Source organism: Pleurodeles waltl, chromosome 3_1 (assembly GCF_031143425.1).
Source record: "Pleurodeles waltl isolate 20211129_DDA chromosome 3_1, aPleWal1.hap1.20221129, whole genome shotgun sequence".
Lineage (NCBI taxonomy): Eukaryota > Metazoa > Chordata > Amphibia > Caudata > Salamandridae > Pleurodeles > Pleurodeles waltl.
This window is the reverse complement of record NC_090440.1, coordinates 975,579,331-975,599,096: the sequence shown is the minus strand read 5'-3', so window position 1 is coordinate 975,599,096 and position 19,766 is coordinate 975,579,331. Positions and strand designations below refer to the sequence as shown.

Sequence of the window (19,766 nt, the reverse complement as noted above, 5' to 3'; positions counted from 1 at the left end):
CTAAAGAAATCTTCCAAGCTGTGGAGATCTTTTCCCATTGGTGATTGCAGAAAGTTGGGCTGATTACAACCTCTCGTACCCCTCTGGTGTTTTATGGCCTCTGGTCAGGGCATACATCACTCTACAAATCACTTGTCTGAAGTGCAGAAAGTGGTGCCAGGGTGCATGATATGCCATATTGTTCACATTTGTATAGTGTTAAATACCATTATTATGGAAGCAAAATGCATTCTCCATATGGGAACCTTCTCTTGCTTATTGTGTCTGCTGGTGTTCGGTTGTATGAGGTTAGGAGAGAGTTTGTTTTCATCACTCTATGGGAGATTTGTGTCGTATCTCATGTGTATGGTTGGTTGTGCCAAATGAGTTTTCTTTTTTTTTGCCTGGATTGAGTTGTCAGTTGTCCATTATATGGGCAGTGTCTTTGTCAATGCCTCGCAATAGGCTGGGCACATGAGACTGCGGTACATTTAAGATATTTTTTAATTCTGTTCTCGATGCGGAGGAGCACTTAGAGGGAGCATACATTTACAGCTTTCATTTTTACTACAGTGGACTTCCACATGGGAATTTTGTTGAACGCAGAGATTAAGAATAAAGAACTCTGGCTCCTCACCACATATTTTAATCTCTTGGCGTTGACTTTCCTTTTCCTAACCATTCCTAGTTACCTTGCATGAGCACTTGCATTCCCTTCCCCATATGAAAAGGCAAAACTACTCCTGCCCGCCCACCATATGCCATGGCAACATGACTGACTAGCTGATGTTTTTTTCTGTTTTTAAAGATAAAAAGGGGGTTTGTTTGTGAAAAATGAAATAAACAATGTCCCTGATACTAGGAACAAACTAGGAAAAACAAGATCGGAAGCCCAGCCCTATGCAGATGAGCCTTCCAACACAACATAGGCGTGCGTCTGTTGTCCAGTGCCAGGGTCTCTGGGAAGGTGTTTCCGACAATGGAACTGGCAGAAACTCAACATTCCCCCTGCCCCTGATTGCCCGTGATGGCCTCGTTAGAGTCCATCTCTAAACGAGTCCCTTCTTCAGCAATTCTAGGAAACAAGGCAGTTCACAAGTTAGTTCCTGTAGTGACTGACACCTTGAGGAATTTCTACACAGAATATCCCTTCTTGAATAAGGAGGTCACTATATAACATTCTCCAGACCTTCCTTGTCTCTTGCCTCCATCATCTCAATTCAGACTCACCCCCAGTTTCGGATTTAAATGGATGAATGACTCTGAAACTTGTGCATAGCCCTTTCGTATGAAATGAAGCGCCTCTCTGTTCAACTACAACACTTTCTGCCCTGCTGGGATTCAATGCTTTTGACCTGGGAACGTGGATCATGACATGTTTGTTCTCTAACATTTCACCTTGCTGTGTCAGTGAGTTTCAATCTCTTTTTTTTCAGTAGAGTCATAAATTCTGCTTCATAAAATCAAGGTGACAGTCAGAACTCGCTCTTCTTTCTTTCTCAAAACCTCCACTTTTGTATCTGTCACTTCATCGCTTTTCTGATTTTTTCCTAACCTTTGATGGAGGGCTAAAATATTCCTGTAAGTGGGATGTTGGGAGGGCTCTGTGATTCAACATAGAGTATCTGACTTGGTTCACTGATCCGATAGGATGCTTGTTGGCTCTCGATTGCCTAACCCCATCTGGGTCTTCATCCGCAGCTGATATCATCCTGTTTATTCCAATGTTTCTCTATCCAGGGGCTCTACCTGTCCTCCCGAAGGTTGGCCTGCTCATGCTGTTAAGGTCAAGGAAGCACCAGAGATAACTTTTCAGGTTGTCTACAGGGCACTCACTTGTCTAGGACTAGTGACCTAAGTGGACTGAGCCCTGGCAAAAAAGCACATTGAACAAGGGCCACAAGCAGAACTCTATTTCTGCCCTTCGTCGGCTAAATAAAAAAAATACTGTATCAGCCCGCATGCCAGAGCTACAACACAGTATCACTGAAAGCTTCTTTTGTGACACGGAGACAATAACCTGGTGGATCTACTTGTTCTCATTGGTGCCCAGGGGTATAAGGCACTATTTTATTCCACTGGATAACCAAGTTATCTTCGTTTACTTTTAGATTTGCCTTTTCAAGTGTTATATCACTTGTCGCAGATGATACTAGAGCTATATTAACTGATATCGGAGCCTCCTGCTACCTGCTGGAATTGGTTCTAGTTTGTCAAGCAAGACTCTGGTTATGAATTTGTGAAACAGAGGATTCTACTTGTCATGTTTTAGTCTGTGCTCTTAGATACATAGGCGGTGCATCATGGAGAGGTTTCTTACAGTTCCACATCCACACATCTTCTAGAGACCCACCCCACCTTCTGCGTCCTACTAAAAGTACCGGCTATTATGTGCACTTCCTGCAAGCAGTATGCACTTGACATCTACTCACGAGCGAAGAATCGGTGTGACCTGGCCATGTTGAAGAACACTTTCTGCTTCGCCTTTATAGCTGTTCAAAAAGGCCATCTTACTTGGTGTGTGAAAGAAGGGTCCTACTTACTATACTAATGCCCATGCTGTTAGTGTTCAGCATCACTTCTTTTATACAACTCCCTGCCATTCCCCTAACCGAGGATAGAGGAATGGTGGTGAGCCAGGGATGCTGAATACTACCAGCACATACTGTAGTACTGTAATCTGACCAGGTCTTTGGTAGGGGTATATCTACTGAGTTTAGGAGGAATAATCAGGACCTGATTTAGAGTTCAGTGGTAACTGAAAATCTCCAAACTTCTACAGGAAATGCTAAAAACAGAGTAAAATCCACCGGCTGAATTTCTTCCACCGAATAGTATTGAGAAGAAACTTCAGCTTTTGGAAATTACGCCACAGTTAGAATTTAGTCTAAATACCGGAGCATGTGCCATTACCTCGGGCCTGTAAATCAGGACCTTTTGCCTTTAGTGTTCCCAGTGGTCATGAAGCTTCCCAGCACAGAACTAGTCTATGGTTTGCTCAGCAGAAGGCTTTTCCAAGTCATTAGGTACACCTGCATCATATAGAGATACTCTGTTATTGACAGATTAAAAGATGTTTAGGCCAGATGTAAGAACATTTTATTAGAACATTGGAAGTTGGCAGCTCCATTGAAAACAATGGAGTGCTAGGGGCTTTCACTGGCCGCTAAAAGCCCGCAGCGCCAACATTCCAATGGGCTTTGTTCACAGCAGCAGCTGTGAACAAAGCCTCACGGAGCCCGAGGGGATTCTAATCCCCTCGGGCTCCGTGAGCAATTTGTTTTTTTTAAGAGAACATTCTGCCCTGAGTGGCAGAATGTTCTAATAGCCTTAGAACCCGCCGTAGCGGGCTCTACCGGCTATTAAAGGCCCTTTCCCTTGTTAAATGCCCTCGCCTTCGGCTCGGGCATTTAACTTGGGAGCGGGCCTTTAATAGCCGGTAGAGCCCGCTACGGCGGGTTCTAAGGCTATATTACATAACCAAAATCTTCGCAATTTCCGGTTATTGGCTTTTCCACATTTCCAGTCGTTTCTGGGGTTTTGCTTTTTTGTGTAGAGGGGCAGAAAAGGTTTCACTGGAATGTGAAAGAGCCAGTGTGTTGCACCTGCATACACTGTACGAGCAGGATTCACATTCAGACCTTTGCATCTGTATGGCCAAACATTGAGCTGGAATATCGAGTAGGGAACATTTTGGTATTTTAATGTCATACCTAAGAATTCGATGTCAATAAATTGATAGGTAACTTGGTATAGATTTTTATACCTAACTCCACAACTATGTACCTTAAAGCTATACATGTATAGCTGTATATCTTGAAGGTACGTAGATGCGGAGTTAAGACTAGTAAAGCTATTCTTCACTATTTGCGCTTGCTTTTCGATATTTGTGTCTTCAGAATTTTGGCTAAGGTATTAAGGTATTACAGTATTGCCTACTCGATATTCCAAGCTACACACATACTTTTTACATAGGATGATTGCCTGAATATCATATACTCAAAACACAAAATATTCGTGAGATGTATGTGCATTGTGCATGGAAAAGTAATTTCCCCTAAGCCTACTCAGAGAAAACGTTATCTCTATACTGTATTACTGCCCAATATGGATCTTTATTCTGTTCACATCTAGATAAAGCTGTGTTCACTAATATGTAAGAAGTGACTGGGAATTGCTACAGACTGAGGAATCCACAGGGACATGAGCAGAACCTGAGGTCACTAAGGCTTTATCAGAGCCTTAAGAGATCTCCGAGAAGATATCAGATACTAAGAGGGTTTATTTGCCCCAATCACCTCTGTCCTTCCTCTCTTCCTCAGGTATATGAAGTGTTGACGTTGCAGAGATGGCGCTGCTCCTCGGGGTGCTTCTCGTCGCTGGCTGTCTTTCACCAGGTACAGTCATTGATTATGAATGTGCAGGTGTGCTGTTCCAATGAGTTCAGTGTGTGGAAACTCTGTAGAGAGGAGTTATGATACATACGTGGTCAGGGATCTTCAAACCCAGCTTTCAGTGTAGTGAAAACCCTGTGTCGGGGCATCTCAAGACCATGCTGTTAAAACCTTGGCCATAGAATATATCTGAAATACCCTATTCATGAATTCCCAGGTTTCTCGATCTCTCATCAGGTAGCAGAGCATGCCCAGGCTACAGGGACCAGGGACGACGTGTGGATCTGCTCAGATGAGGGGAGTGGATGTTGCCCGAGAGATAGGAATGCTCAAGGCAGGGGGTGGAGGTAGCCAGAGCTATAAAATTGCTTAGATGGTGGACATGCTCAGGTTGCCAGGGTGGACCTGCTCACAACGTTCATGTGGTGGCCTGCCTCACTCTCCAAGGTGACTGGATTTTCTTTGTTGCATTGGGTGGTTATATATCTCCATGGATGTTGTGGCAGGTGATGCTCTCTACAGTGGTCGGCATCTCCTTGAGTTGGGTGATCTATATCTCTCTTTTTGATTAACACTGTTTCTCTTTCATTGGTGGAACAGTCTGTTTCTTGATTGTATATGCCCACAATTTCCTGCTTCTCTCCCCCTGCAGGTATTTCAGCGGCCCCCATGCCTTCAGTGACATGCAGCATGGATGGTATTGTGGTGTCCCTCGATGCCTCTGAGATGTCGAGTCAGGGCTACCAGGGATTTTCTCTTCAGAGCAGTCTGGATAGCCAGTGTATTGGATCTGCAGAAGGCAGAGTCTCACTATCCAGTGCCGCCCTTCTGCGTGGAGCGTGCGGCCTTCACCTCAGCGTAAGGACTTGTCGCCACTTACTCCATGCTTCTCCTTTCTGACCTTTACACTTCTCGCCTGACTGCCTCTGTCTTTCCCATCCAACCTGTCTCAACTGGCCTGGTTAAAAGTACATAGTCACTGCCAGCATCCCATGTGAATTATTCTAAATCTTAATCAAGATTGGGCATACAGTAGTGCACCACTGTCCACTAATCCCTTGTACAATTGGGTAAGTCATATTTGGGCCTGGCTAGAGGAGAGTAATCTCTTTAATCCATGTTTTCTGGTGGAACAGTAAAAAGGGAAATCACCTCACATCACAGAACGGGTTGACTTGGGCAGATGGGTGCCTAAGAGGCTGGGGCAGTAGAAGATCCTCTCCCACCCAAGCTTTGCTCACTCACCAGATCTAGAGTTTGCTGCTGGGTGATGGCTCTTGTTTAGTGAAACTGCTGTCGTCACCACAGCAGGAGTAGTTTTGGAAAAACCACACAATGTCTACCAGTCCACATGCCATGGCGACATGTCTCTCTGGTATGCATTTTGTTCTATTTTCCAAAGATATCCAAAAAGTATAAAGTGTTTTTTGGGAAAATTTAAATCAGTATTCGTACTGTGCTTGAAGGTTTCTCCAAGCATGCGGGGGACATTTTGGATTTCTCAAGACCAGAACCATTTCAGATTGGAAAAAATATGCCTGACATTCTGGCGCCCTATCAGCCAATAGTGCAGCACTTCTGAGATTTGTTCCATTGGTAACCATATCAGGAAGCTGTGATTTCCAATCCTAAGCATTTGTGGGGTCGAACAAGGGATGTCGCTCAGACATCTACCCGCTTTTGGCTGATGCCCCATCACCGCCCAGCCCTGTAAGAGTCTGAAGTAATATGTCAGCCTCTCAGACAGCAGGGGACATATCTATCAGAAGGTCATGCAGTGCAAGTAACCTTGCTGCGCTGCACTGCATGACAGGAAAGGACAGGAGTGTGGTGTATTCAAGGCATATGACGCATTCAGGTCCTTTTACTCTGGGCTGGCGCACAGTGGGCTGCCTAGCGCCAACGCAGGTATGTGTTGCATGCAGAATTGTTTTTGCGCAGGAAGGGATACCTTCCTGTGCAAAAACAATCGTGGGAGGTATACTCCTCTCTCTATATGTGCTGTAGAAGTCAGCACACATAAAAAGAGAAAGAAACGAGAAGAAATAGAGATATTTCTATTTGTTATTTTGGTGCATCCACAGGTTTACAAGTTCTTGTAAATCTTGGGATGTGTCAAAATCCATAGGAGTTGCTTGAGAACACCTACGCACCACCCATGGAGCGCCTCCCTAGCGCGGATTAAGGCAACACAGAAATTTGCGCTGTGTTAATTTTTTAAGTGGCTTTGCGTGGCTTCAAAAATCTGACTTAAGGTTTGTGTTGCTCTTGCACCATGTTGCATGGTGCGAGAGTGACGCAAACCGGGTCATAAATATGGCGTTGTGCGTAAAGTATTCTTAGTGCCACATGGCAATAAGTGCTATTAGGCACTGTGTTATTTGGAAAATTGAAATGCATAAAGTGGGACTGGGAGGCTGGAGAGTTGAGGTAGCATCTGAATGTTCAAAAAAGTATCTCTTAACTAGTAGATTTTGAGTTGCTTCTAAAAGCTGCTATTCTATCTTTACAAATGTAGCTTTTTGTGTTGACTGGTCTGTGGCAATTGCAAATCAGGTCTTCTGCTTGTATGATGCTGTACCTTCTAGTCCTTGAATGGGAAAGTTGTATCTTCTGTGATATAAGAGTGATGTCTCTCTCGCACGCTCTATCTTTCTTTACCTGTTTCTCTCTCTTTCCTTCTTCCTCCCACCACCTCTCTTTCTCCTCTATTCTGTCTCCCTTATTTTTTTATGTGCACGCTGCCACTCGCCTTCCGCCTTTTTCTTGAATGTATTCTCCTTTGCTCACATTACCCCTTTAGTTTTCCATTCTCTTTCACCCCCTCTTTCCTTCTCTGGATACTGTTTGTTTTCCTTGGTTATTTCCACTCTCTATCTCCCTCTCTCTTATCGTCCTTCTCTCAGCTGTTTTCCTCTTCTCTGCTTCACCTGTCTCCTCATTTGTGTTCCACCTTGCCTTTCTCCCGTTCCTCCTCTTACCCTCCCTCCCAGTCACTTCCTCTGTCTCTCACTTTGAATCTCTCTTCTGACTCTCTCCTGTGTTTCATCCACTGAAGACCCATCGCATGTACATCTATATTTTATTGCCTCTTCTCTTCTGATTTTGTAATGCAGTGGTTCCCAACCTGTGGTCCGGGGACCCCTGGGGGCCCGCGAAGCCTTCTCAGGAGGTCCGCGACTGCTTAGAAAATTAAACAATATTAACAGATTAGGTCCCCAGATTTCAGTAATGACTTAGTGGGGGGGGGTCCCCGGATTCCAATAATGATTCAGTGGGGGTCCCCAGGTTCCAGTAACGATAAAGTGGGGGTCCACAGAAGTCAAAAAGTTGGGAACCACTGTTGTAAAGCATTCTTTCTCCCCGGTGCATTCCCTCTTCCCCCCTCTATTTCTGGTTTCTCTTGTCTCTCTTTCCCTCACTGTTCCTGCCTCCTTCCTCACTCTTCCATTACCTCTTCACGCCTCCCCGTGCGCGCAGTGCTCGTCCCTGCTCCGTACTGTTTCTTCCCCTCATCTGGTGTCTGTTCCCTCATGTCTGCCGCCTTGTCTACCTCCGTGTTCTTTCATTGTTCTCTTTCCCGCCCTTTATTTCGCTTTCTTTCTATTTCCTCGTGTGCCCCTTTGTGCACCACCCTCCTTTCTACTTCATGTTGATTCTTTCTCTCCTCTGAAATCTTTCCTCACTTCTCTACCATTTGTCTTGCGTCTATTTTCTTACATTTTTCTCCTTCCCTGCCTTCCTCCTATTTTTCTGTTCTCCTCCTTGCCTCTCTCTCCATGCCTTGTCCTCCTTCCTCCTCCAAACCGCGTTTCCTGCTTTCTCTTCCCTGGTATGTTGTCTCTCCTCCTTCTTTCCTTAACTTCCTTTTTATGTCCTCCCTCCTTCGTTCCGTATCCTCTGCTCTTGGTGAATGGTTGACCCCTCTGTCTAATTCCACATTTCTTCTTTATTTTCTAATATTTTCTCCTCATTTCCTTTTTCGTGGCACCTTCTCTCTTCTATATTTCATGTCTTTCTTCCCCTTTTCTTCTCCTCATCTTTTGAACTCCCCAAACTTCTCCTGTAAGGTCCCTGGTCCTTTCCACTCTGATTCATATTTCTTCTTTGTCTCTTGATATCTTTTACTTCGTAATCTTCCTCTTGTCTCCCTTTTTTTCTCTATTTCTCACCTTTCCTCACCTTTGATGTTCTCCTCCCCTCTTTCTTTTATACTTACATCAACTATTTTGTCTCCTATGTGTTCTCCCCTCTTTCTTCTTTATCGCAGTCAGTGAACGGCATTGTCACTATGAATGGCACAGTTCACCTAGTGGCTACCAGCCCTAATCCCAATGTGGACATCCCCATCTCTTGCACCTTCGCCTTGGACACATTGAGGTAAGTACTGAGGGTCACAATGGGCTATCACTAGGGATGGTCACTGCCTGGCCCAGAGAGAATGCACACAGTCTATGTGTACCTAAGTGAAACAGAAAACCTTTCATGTTTGTATTCAGAAATATTAGAGCTACGTTGGGCCTTGTAGTAGCCAAGAACATGTGCATAAAAGTTAGAAAGACAAACTTCAAACATGTTTACATGACTGTGTCAAACATTGGGCTATCCTTTTAATTACCAATATCTGTTGTTTAATAGGAGGGGTGAATGTAAATTATGGGCTTGTCTGGCACAATCTGAAGGCAACTCTTTTAGTTTTCAAGGGTGGGAGTCTCTATTTGTGGTTGTGGAGTCTTTCTTATGGTTGTCTCACTTGTGAGTACGTACGAGTGTCTTTGTTTGAATGCATAATGCTCGCGTTATTTTGAAATATGGCCTTTAAGGAGAAGTTAAAGAGGATATTTTTAATGTATCATAGTAAACGACCTGACTTGTAATGCCCTTTCTTTCTTGTTGTATTTATGTAATTTTACAGCAAAACGATTTGCATGAAAAAAGACAAAATAATTGGTTTCACAAAAAATAATTAATAAAGCCCTATGATGTAACAATGGTAAATGAGTTACTCATAAAACTATAAAATAGAGGGTCAATATGCTGTCAACGCTCCTGTGTATTTCACACAGTTCTGGTTCATTTTAGAGTTGAATATAACAGCACATTAATGGGGTTATAAATTATTATATGACAAAGAAATACCTTATTTGAATATGTTCCATATGTTTCATCTCCCCCACATTACTATTTCCTTTCCTCAAATTAACAGTTCTGTAAATAAATCAAGATCAGTTGCAGAGAGTTTAATCCTAAATTGATAGATGTGTTGCCTTTATAATATACATTTACATAACAGTGTTCATTAAAACTACTACCATTTCCTTATATGTATAAGCATCACCTTTATATACAATTAATTTTATTATTTATTATTCATTTTAGTGTTGACTAATGTGCATATGTCCTGGAGAAGTGACTCGTTCCTCGCAACCTGACATACACCTCCATACCTCTACCTCTCTGCCACTCCAAATTATTCTAAAACTGGCAATTTATTTAATCTGAAACTGAAAAAAGGCTTCTCTTTGCCCAAGCCTCCTAATATCACTATGGTACTTCGCCATAATCCTCTATTTTTTGTTCTTAATCCACAAAGCATGTGTCTGATCTCGTCGCAACCAAACTCAATCCACTCCAAAACTCTGCTTATTAATTAACTGCTCCACAGCAGTAATAAACATCTGCATGCCTTGTTCTGCTTAGAGACGAATACGGAGGGTAATGAAAGACCTCAGCCTTTGTCAAAACGGACGCCACTTTGAAATACAGTAATGTGTGATATGATACAGCAGCGATAACCAGTGACTAGTTGCCATCTGGTGTTCGGCTAGTCACAGAGCAGGTCAGTTTGATTTCTTGGCCATCATGTAGCCATTGCTCTGGTTGGGAGGAAAACCTAGACCTAGCAGACTCGAGTCTGAGGACTGGGTCTCTTTTCTGCCAAAGTGTTATCAGGTTAAAATCCGCTGCTTGCTGTAAGTATTGCAGACCCAGTTCAGTGGTGTCAAATCTAGGTGGCTGCCTAGGGCTCATCAGCAAGGTGTCCTAGATAATCATTCAAGATGGAACTGCAGCCCTGTTACCATGGATGGTACAATGGCAAAATATTATATTCTTAGGGCAACAGAAAACCTTGCATCTGTCCTGTACCTATTTAAAGGGGCCATCCAGTGAGTGACCTCACAATAGTTCTTAAAAAAGAATCAGACATCATCCAACAAAAGAACACTAGAATAACTGTTGCTAGTGACAATAACACTGCATTATTTGGCGATATGTTTTTAGTTAATGAACTCACCAAAGCCACTCTGTTTCTCACCAGCATCGTTGAATCAGTTGGCACTAGACCAAGGGCAGAAATGTCTGTGTTCCTGGACTCGAATTACACAATCCCAGAGTCTGGGGCTTTGCCATTGGGCAAGAAGGTGTACGTGAAGGTGCAGCTGGTCAGCCCCAATGAAGATGGCATTGTGCTGCTGCTGGAGAACTGCTACGCCACTGCATCTCCTTCTGCGAATGATGCGAAAAGAGTCCCCCTTCTCCAGAGTGGGTAAGTGAGAAGGGGCGACTGGGAGGGACAGAAGATGTGGGGTGTCTCTCTGTGACCATCTCAACGGATTTTGATTTTTTGGGGGATTTGCACTAAAGAGAAATGTACTAAAGTGTGTATGATTACCCATAGTGCACATAGGAACAGATAAACCCTGGCATATGTGGACCCTGTATATGTAACAGTCTTCTTGTAGGTATCTTAAGCTAATTTCTCTGCCCATGTAGTCATTCACTTTCCGGGTTAAAGCTTCCACAGCAACAATTACTGAATGCCTAGAATTGATTGTGCTGGTATGTCCAGAAGACAGAATGTTCACAAGTCAGTCTGCACACTAAGGCCCATATTTATACATTTTTAGCGCCGCATTTGCGCCACTTATTGGCGCAAAAGCAGCGCAAACGTACAAAATACAATTGTATTTTGCAAGTTTGCACCGTTTTTGAATTAAAAAATGGCACAAAAATGGCGCAAAAAAAGTATAAATATGGGCCTAAGGGTCATACTAATACTCGGTTTGCGCTGAATTAGCGTCATTTTTTTTACGCTAATTCAGCGCAAACCTAACTCCATATTTATACTTTGTCACTAGACACACCTAGCACCAAAGTTATGGAGTTACCGTTGTTTATTGGACTTGAAAACCTATCCGGTGTCAATGAGATGCTAGGTGGGTGTTCCTGTCCAGAAAAGAACGATATGGCCTTGTGTGATATTTATCCCCTTTGCTAAAATCCAGCACGGAGGGACGGGGGCCTTAAATAATGGCGCTAAGCTTGCTTATTGCCATGATTTAACACCTGGGTGTGGGCAGGTGTAAGGTGACCTGTAGGCATATTTCCATGGTCAGAGACCATGGAAAGTGCCCACAGGTGCCCTTCCTGGGCCCCAGAGCCATTGGGGTGGTAGGCATGGCTCCTGTCTTTACTAAGACAGGAGCCATGTCCATGGGGGTTGTGTGCCAGAAAATGGCGCTACACTGCTTAGAGGCATTTATCTGAGTCTAAACAGTGTAGCGCCATAATTCGGCGCACAAGCCCCCGGTTTCCCCTATGTCTCCCCTGCCCTGGGCATTAGCGCTGGCTAGCGCCATTCCATAAATATGGCGCCCGGCCGGTGTCTTGGAATGGCGCTATACTTTTTCGCGCAGTTTTGCGGGAAAAAGTATAAATCTGGCCCTCAGGCCCATATTTATACTCGGTTTGTGCTGAATTAGCATCATTTTTTTAACACTAATTCAGCGCAAACTTAACTCCATATTTATACTTTGGCGCTAGAGACGTCTAGCGCCAAAGTTATGGAGTTAACGTCGTTTTCTGGACCTGTAAACCTACCTTGCATCAATGAGATGCAAGGTAGGCATTCCCGTCCAGAAGAGGACGATATGGCCTTTGCGTCATATTTATCCCCCATGCTAAAATCCACCACGGTGGGGGTGGGGGCCTTAAATAATGGCGCTAAGCTTGCTTAGCGCCATTATTTAACGCCTGGGTATGGGAAGGCGTAAGGGGACCCGTAGGCATAGCTCCATGGTCGGAGACCATGGAAAGTACCCACAGGTGCCCTTCCCTGGCCCCAGGGACAACCCACCCACCCCCACCCACACCAAAGGGACCCCACAGGATGGGGGACCCATCTCAGATAAGTCCCGGTAAGTATATATATTTTTTTATTCTTCCCCGCTCTGGGTCCCTGACTTGGGGCCCTCTGCACGGCACTAGCCCCAAGTCAGGGCCATTGGGGTGGTAGGCATGGCTCCTGTCTTTATCAAGACAGGAGCCATGTCCATGGGGGTTGTGCGCCAGAAAATGGCACTACACTGCTTAGAGGCATTTTTCTGCCTCTAAACAGTGTAGCACCATAATTCGCTGCACAAGCCCCGGTTTCCCTTACGCCTCCCCCTCCCTGGGTATTAGCGCCGGCTAGCGTCATTCCATAAATATGGCGCCCGGCCGGCGTCTTTGAATGGCGCTATGCTTTTTCATGCAAAACTGCGCTAATGCAGTTTGCGTGAAAAAGTATAAATCTGGCCCTAAGGCCCATATTTATACTCGTTTTTTGCTGAATTAGTGTCATTTTTTTTACGCTAATTCAGCGCAAACTTAACTCCATATTTATACTTTGCGGTAGAGGTGTCTAGCGCCAAAGTTATGAAGTTAACATCATTTTCGGGACGTGAAAACCTACCATGAGTCAATGAGATGCAAGGTAGGCGTTCACGTCCAGAAAAGGACGATATGGCCTTTACGTCATATTTATCCCCTGTGCTAAAATCCAGCACTGGGGCCTTAAATTATTATTTAATGCCTGGGTATAGGCAGGCTTAAGGGGATCAATAGGTATTTCCATGGTCGGAGACTATGGGAAGTACCCACAGGTTCCCTTCCCTGGCCCCAGGGGCAACCCTACCCACCCCCACCCACACCAGAGGGACCCCACAGGATGGGGACCCATCTCAGGTAAGTATCGGTAAGTATTTTTTATTTTTTATTCTTCCCTGCTCCGGGGCCCCGACTTGGGGCCCCCTGCACAGCGCTGACCCCAAGTCAGGGCCATTGGGGTGGTAAGCATGGCTCCTGTCTTTACTAAGACAGGAGCCATGTCCATGGGGGTTGTGTGCCAGAAAATGGCACTACACTGCTTAGAGGCATTTTTCTGCCTCTAAACTGTGTAGCGCCATAATTCGGCGCACAAGCCCCGGTTTCCCCTATGCCTCCCCTGCCCTGTTAGCGTCCTTTCCAAGGACGCCAACAGGGCATTAGTGTCGGCTAGTGCTATTCCATAAATATGGCACCCGGCTGGCGTCCATGAATGGCGCTAGCCGGCATTATACTTATTCACGCAAAACTGTGCTAACGCAGTTTTGCGCGAAAAAGTATAAATCTGGCCCTCTGTGTTTTATTTGTGGGGTCATTTTGTTGCATGTACCACAGTAAAACCACATCCTTCGACTTGTTGGGTTATCCCATTGAATAGCATGAGAGGGAATCACTAATACAACCCATAAGGCTAGCTGAGATAAAAGAGAAAAGAATGACCTGGCGGATCGTTCTATAAGGGGTATTCTAGCTCCTCGTGTCTGGAGTATGTTTGAGGGGGTGCAAGAATTTGGGCGTCTCCTGACATTGCTACTCTAGGGCACTGTAACTGCACTTCTTAAGTCTGCAAACAGCTCTTCTTATGCTGGACATGCAGACTACTGTCACTTATAAGTATCACATAAAAATACTGGCCAAGATCAAAGCCATGAGACTTGTGTAATACGTGGCAGGTATGATACTCCTTTTCGGGCCATACATATATCTAGAAGGTCCGCAGAAAATAATTTAGGAACCCTCTATGTTCTTATACATTATATGAATCCTGACATACCTGGAGTGGTGGGGTTTCTGGACACGGAGAAAGAGTTTGATTTACTGTAAGGGCCCTTCATCTTTGCGACACTACAGGGAATAGGAGTGGTCGAGGAAACATGAAGTGAATCTCCATGGGGGATCCATGTCTCGAGTTCACATACACATATGGTGCTTGGTACCGTTCATTGACATTTCTAGGGGCACCAGACGGGGTTGTCCATTATCCTCTCTGCTATTCGCTATTGTACTTGAACCCAAGCCTTGTGAGATACAAGAACATCTTTCAGATAGAGGTGTAAGAATGGGTAAATGATGGTATATACTTTCTCTTTACGCAGATTACATTTTATTATATTGGAGATACAATGCACGCAGCCTTTCTCCTATTGATAGAGTTTATCAAATGGAGCAAGCCAGAGGCATTTGCTCTGATGTGGTGTACCACCAAGCAGAATCTAAAATACCCCCTAAAATGGTAAGTAGTGTCAGTTAAATATCAAAGGGTAAATTTACATGAAGAATTAGAAGTTATCTTGCAGGACAATTATGGCCCGCTGATGTCTAAATTAGAGAAATCAGTTGAGAGATGGATTGCCAAACCTTTATCAATAGCTGGCAGGATGACACCTGTTAAAATGATTGTCCTCCTAAGAATTCTGTACCTATTTCTAAATATCCCCATTGCATTGAACTTTCAAAACACTGTGCACTTTGCTGATAATCTGCTGTTGGCTGGTAAACAACCCAGATTAAGTCGGGATGTAATGACACTCCTGTATAGTAAAGGAGTGTTATTGATACCAGCTATGGATCAGTGCGTCTGGGAAGCACAGGTATATTTTGTGCAATTTTGTTACCCCTACTGCCTGATGTAGTAATTGAGTCAGAAATTGTACTTCTGCTGACTATACCGATTGGTCATATAAATATGATGCATTGTGTGGGCATGGTAGCAGTTGGCATCAAGCACCGGCTCTGGTCAACTATACACAGCAGAGACACTTCTGACAAATAATGCTAGATTGCTGGTAATGTCGAAATATAAGGTGTTGTTAAGTCAGATGAGACTGGAATTGATAAAAATAGGGGTTCTTTACTTCAGTTGTACCTTTACGACACTTTGCTGTTTAAGGAACTAGGGTGTGTATTTTTGCTAGATATTTTCTTTACTTTCGGTTCCGCCATACTATGCAAAGCTGTTATCCAGGCTTAGCTGTGAACCCGTGGAGCTCAGGGCGCTCTCACAGGCCATTGTGAGTTCCTCACCTCGGAAGGTGATATCTTTTAATGGGACTATATCTAACTCATGGTTGGTCTAGGGGTTGGTTCCATACAACACTGGAACATAGATATAGGAACTCCATTAAACTGATAAATAATGGCCTTATTGCTGCTCACAAACTAAGGATGTTTCCCCCAACAGCAAACATAGGCTCCTTCCTTATAAGTGTTTGCATAGGCTGTACTGCATTCTGATGAAATGTATGTATTTTGGCCCAGAGGTGGATCCAGAGTGCATTTGTTTCCACCACCAAGCCTGCCTAGACTAGCAGACAATGGGACCAAATATTTGACATCCTATCCGACATGAAGTACTTTCGTTTGACCCCCCTTCCTGCTCCTAGCACTACCGGGTTAAATGGGGGAATGCCACACTTCCACCAGGAGATATACAGTGATTGATTTATTACTTGCCCAGCGAAGGGAAGCCATTCATTGGAAATGAGGCCCAGTTTCTACTGTTATACAGTAAAAGCAATATAGACATGAGCCACATTCTTACCAAGTACATCTTCCCCTAGGAACATTTGGGGTCCCCTTCAAAGGATATCTCCTGAGGAAGGTAGAAGATGACCAAGAAGAACAAAATTGGGATAACATCTGGAGACCCAGAGGATTCGAACAGTTTGGTTTATGTAGTGAAAGCTATATGGAAGCAGATATAAGTTGGTTAATAAAGTGACCAAGACTTGTGAAGCTGTTGTTCGACGATGCAGGACACTATTTTGCAGGCAAACTAATCAGTATGACAATATCCTGGATAATTCGTATATGAATTATGGTTGTGCCGCTTGTGTGTTGATGATCACGCAGATGGCTGAATATTGGTAATATACTGTGGAGTGCTGATGCATGATTGTAGCCGAAACATTTTCTCACCAAGAATAACTCTACATCTCAAAGGTTACAAGGTGCAATTGTAATACCACAAATGGTATCTGTAGTGTTCTTGTGAACACTTGAAGAAAGTTAAAAACAGATTCAAAGTCTGTTAGGACATGGGCATACTAGCATTTGTGCTAAAGAAGGTTACTTGAAGAGGGAAGGATGTTAGTTTGACCAAGTTTGGAGGAGAGGAACAGACTAGTCTGAAGATATGGTTCGGGAGTTTGCTGTTGGACAAAGCATGGCCTTCAGAAGGATATTGCATTATGCCCCAGGCCCATGCTTTCCAGGGCACTCCGCTGCTACTTTAAAAGTTGTTTATACGTTTTGAAATAAAAGAAAGCTTCCTATCTTCATTAATAAAAAGGCAGCCTCTGTGGAGTATTTTTATGTTGTGTGCTACTAAACAGGTGCTTGTGGCACCTCGCAAACATTGAAGAGGGGTTCGGAGAGCATGCGTTAAGTTGTACCCAGGCATCCCAAAACATTCTACCAAGACTGAGAGAAAGTAGGGGAAGAGGAAAGTTTTAAATGCTGTTGTATAGCAGTTTAACCCTCTTCTTCTGAGGGACTTGGTGAATTTGGACATGGTAGATTTTAACTCAGGTTGTGGGTGTAGCTGGCCAACAGTTTCACCGGTTTGATGATACAGAACAAAATGTAAACGAAGGCACTCACCATGGTATCTCTTTTTTCATAGCACCTCTGTCCCAGGACCCCTTTCTACCAAAGTTGTTCAGAACGGAGATTCAGATCAAGGAAAATTTACTTTCAAAATGTTTAAGTTCAAGCAACAGCCGAGTGACTTCTACCTGCACTGTGATGTCAATGTTTGTGTGCAGAGCAGTGGAGCCTGCCACCAGGAGGTACGCTTAAGAGCCAAGCAGCGGACATTACTACTGCGGTTGAATGTGTATTTCCAGAGTAACCGGTATTGCGATTTTTTTAAATTTAGTGAGTGTGTGGCAGAGAGTATGTGTGTGTGTGTTTGTGTTTGCAGAACAACTGAAATACCTTCATTAAAGGAGTGTTTGTTTGCAAGCAATCTACGCTGCGACTCACAGGTGAACGTGTGTCAATAGCTGAGTCTAGTACCTCAATGGTGTAATGCCTTCACTGAACGAATTTGTGTTTGGCCCAGTGCTTAGTTTGAAAAAGAAAATAAGTGCCAGAGCCCTTGTTAGGAGGCCACCGAAGCTTGTGCCACCCACTGCCCCTGCCATTGCTGCCAATTACAGTACCAAGAAGCTCCTCCACCGGCCAAGCTCACCAGATCTAGAGTTTGCTGCTGGTTGATGACTCTTGTTTAGTGAAACTGCTGTCGTAACAACAGCAGGAGCAGTGTTGGAAAAACACACAATGTCTACCAGTCCACCATGCCATGGCGACATGTCTGTCCGGTATGCATTTTGTTCTGTTTTCCAAAGAAATTCTAAAAGTATAGAGTTGTTTTTTGGAAAATAAAAATCAGTGTTCTTACCGTGTCTGAAGGTTTCTCCAAGCATGCGGGGGACATTTTTGATTTTTCATGGCCAGGACCATTGCAGATTGGAATAAATATGGCTGACATTCCGATGCAATATCAGCCAATAGTGCAGCACTTCTGAGATTTGTTTAATTGGTAACCATATCAGGAAGCTGCGATTTCCAATCCTAAACATTTGTGGGGGTGACCAAGGGATGAGGATCAGACATCTATCTGCTTTTGGCTGATGCCCCATCACCGCCCAGCCCTGTAAGAGTCTGAAGTAATATGTCAGCCTCTCAGCAGGGGCATATCTATCAGAAGGTCATGCAGTGCAAGTAACCTTGCTGCGCTGCACTGCATGATAGGAAAGGGCAGGAGTGTGCTGTATTCAAGGCATGTGACGCATTCAGGCCCTTTCCCTCTGCGCTGGCGCACAGTGGGCTGCCTAGCGCCAACGCAGGCCTGCATTGCATACACAATTGTTTTTGTGCAGGAAGGGACACCTTCCTGCCCAAAGACAATCCTGGGAGGTATATTCCTCTATCTATGTGTGTTAAAGAATGCAGCACACATATAAAGAGAGAGAAACGAGGAGAAATAGAGATATTTCTATTTGTTATTTTGGTGCATCCACATGTTTACAAGTTCTTGAAAATCTGGGGATGCGTCAAAATCCATGGGAGTTGCTTGAGAACACCCACGCACCGCCCATGGAACGCCTCCCTAGTGCAGTGTCCTACAAGTGTGACAATTGACAATTCTGACTATTCCAGGCCCCCAGAGCTGTAAGAATTGCGTAGGCAGCAGGTATTTATTGTATATTGAATAAATAAACAACTGTTGTTGTCCTCATTTTCAAACTAGACAGTGCCACCATGTGCCATACTGTCATAAGTGGCAGTGTTGACAATCCAATGCTGGTGCCGAGCACCATAAACCACCGGCTCAAATTAAGCACTGATTTGACCGCATGGTCCGAGGTTCAAATCCTGACGGGTCCACTCAGCCTTTCATCCTTCTGAGGTTGATAAAAGTGTGTGATTCTGTTACAGAGCAGTCTGACACTGAGAGATGAGTCTGTGAGCAGAAGATTAGGCACTGCTTTTGGGAGGGAAATATGTACGAACTAGGGGCCATATGTACGAACACTTTTTCCCATAGACACAGAATGGAACAAAACCTTTGCTATATCTGGCCCTAGATGTCAAATTCACAGAAATGTGCAGAGTATCAGACTGCCACTGGGAGATGAGTGTCTTTGGAGAGCAGTGAGAACAGTCACCAGGACTTGAAGCTGCATACAGAGCAGTAAGAAATGACACAGGTAAGTGAGTACTTCTGCAATGACAGGCATTTCCACTGCACTAGGAGACGAGTGTGACTGGTGCATAATGGTAAGTAAGCATTCCACTGAGTGCATAGGAAACACAGCTGTCAAGTGCAAGAGCGCACCAAAGATGGGGAAGTGAAGGGAAGCAGGAGCCACATAGAGGAGGCACAGAAGGGAGAATTAGAGAAATTGATGGCCGCATGACACGGCGGGCTCTACAAGCGAGACTGGAAGATTTGGGGGCGTCCAAGGGAAGGTTTCCTTAATTCTCAAATGCTCTACTATCCTTTTTCCTATACAGAAACGTCGCAGAAGGTCCGTCAATGGGAGCAATCTGAGAAATTCCATGATCGTATCCCAAGGACCAGTCTCTTGTAAGCAATTTCTGTGAACCTTTTCGAGTGAATAATTAGCTATTTGGTGGAGCTGCTGGATGAGCGTCCAGGACACTGACAGAGCAGAAATTAAAAGAAGTTCTAGATTTGTTTCCAGCTTTGAATGGTATACATGAAAGGAAGTTGCTGGG

At 44.2% G+C, this 19,766-nt stretch overlaps 1 protein-coding gene across 8 annotated transcripts in view; it reads left to right on the top strand.

Moving 5' to 3' along the window:
* The window catches only part of LOC138284854 (uromodulin-like), a 49,031-nt gene that overhangs the window by 11,193 nt on the left and 18,072 nt on the right, over positions 1–19,766 (top strand). For 5 of the 8 annotated variants that reach the window (XM_069224059.1, XM_069224058.1, XM_069224057.1 and 2 more), the window contains 5 exons: positions 4,302–4,376; positions 5,026–5,231; positions 8,644–8,753; positions 10,693–10,920; positions 17,143–17,308. In XM_069224059.1, the coding sequence (XP_069080160.1) occupies positions 4,328–4,376; positions 5,026–5,231; positions 8,644–8,753; positions 10,693–10,920; positions 17,143–17,308 (759 nt within the window). In that variant the 5' untranslated portion in view covers positions 4,302–4,327. Of the gene's footprint in view, positions 1–4,301; positions 4,377–5,025; positions 5,232–8,643; positions 8,754–10,692; positions 10,921–17,142; positions 17,309–19,541; positions 19,615–19,766 lie in introns of all 8 variants that reach the window. The other 3 variants (XM_069224062.1, XM_069224060.1, XM_069224063.1) reach the window with 1 other exon arrangement.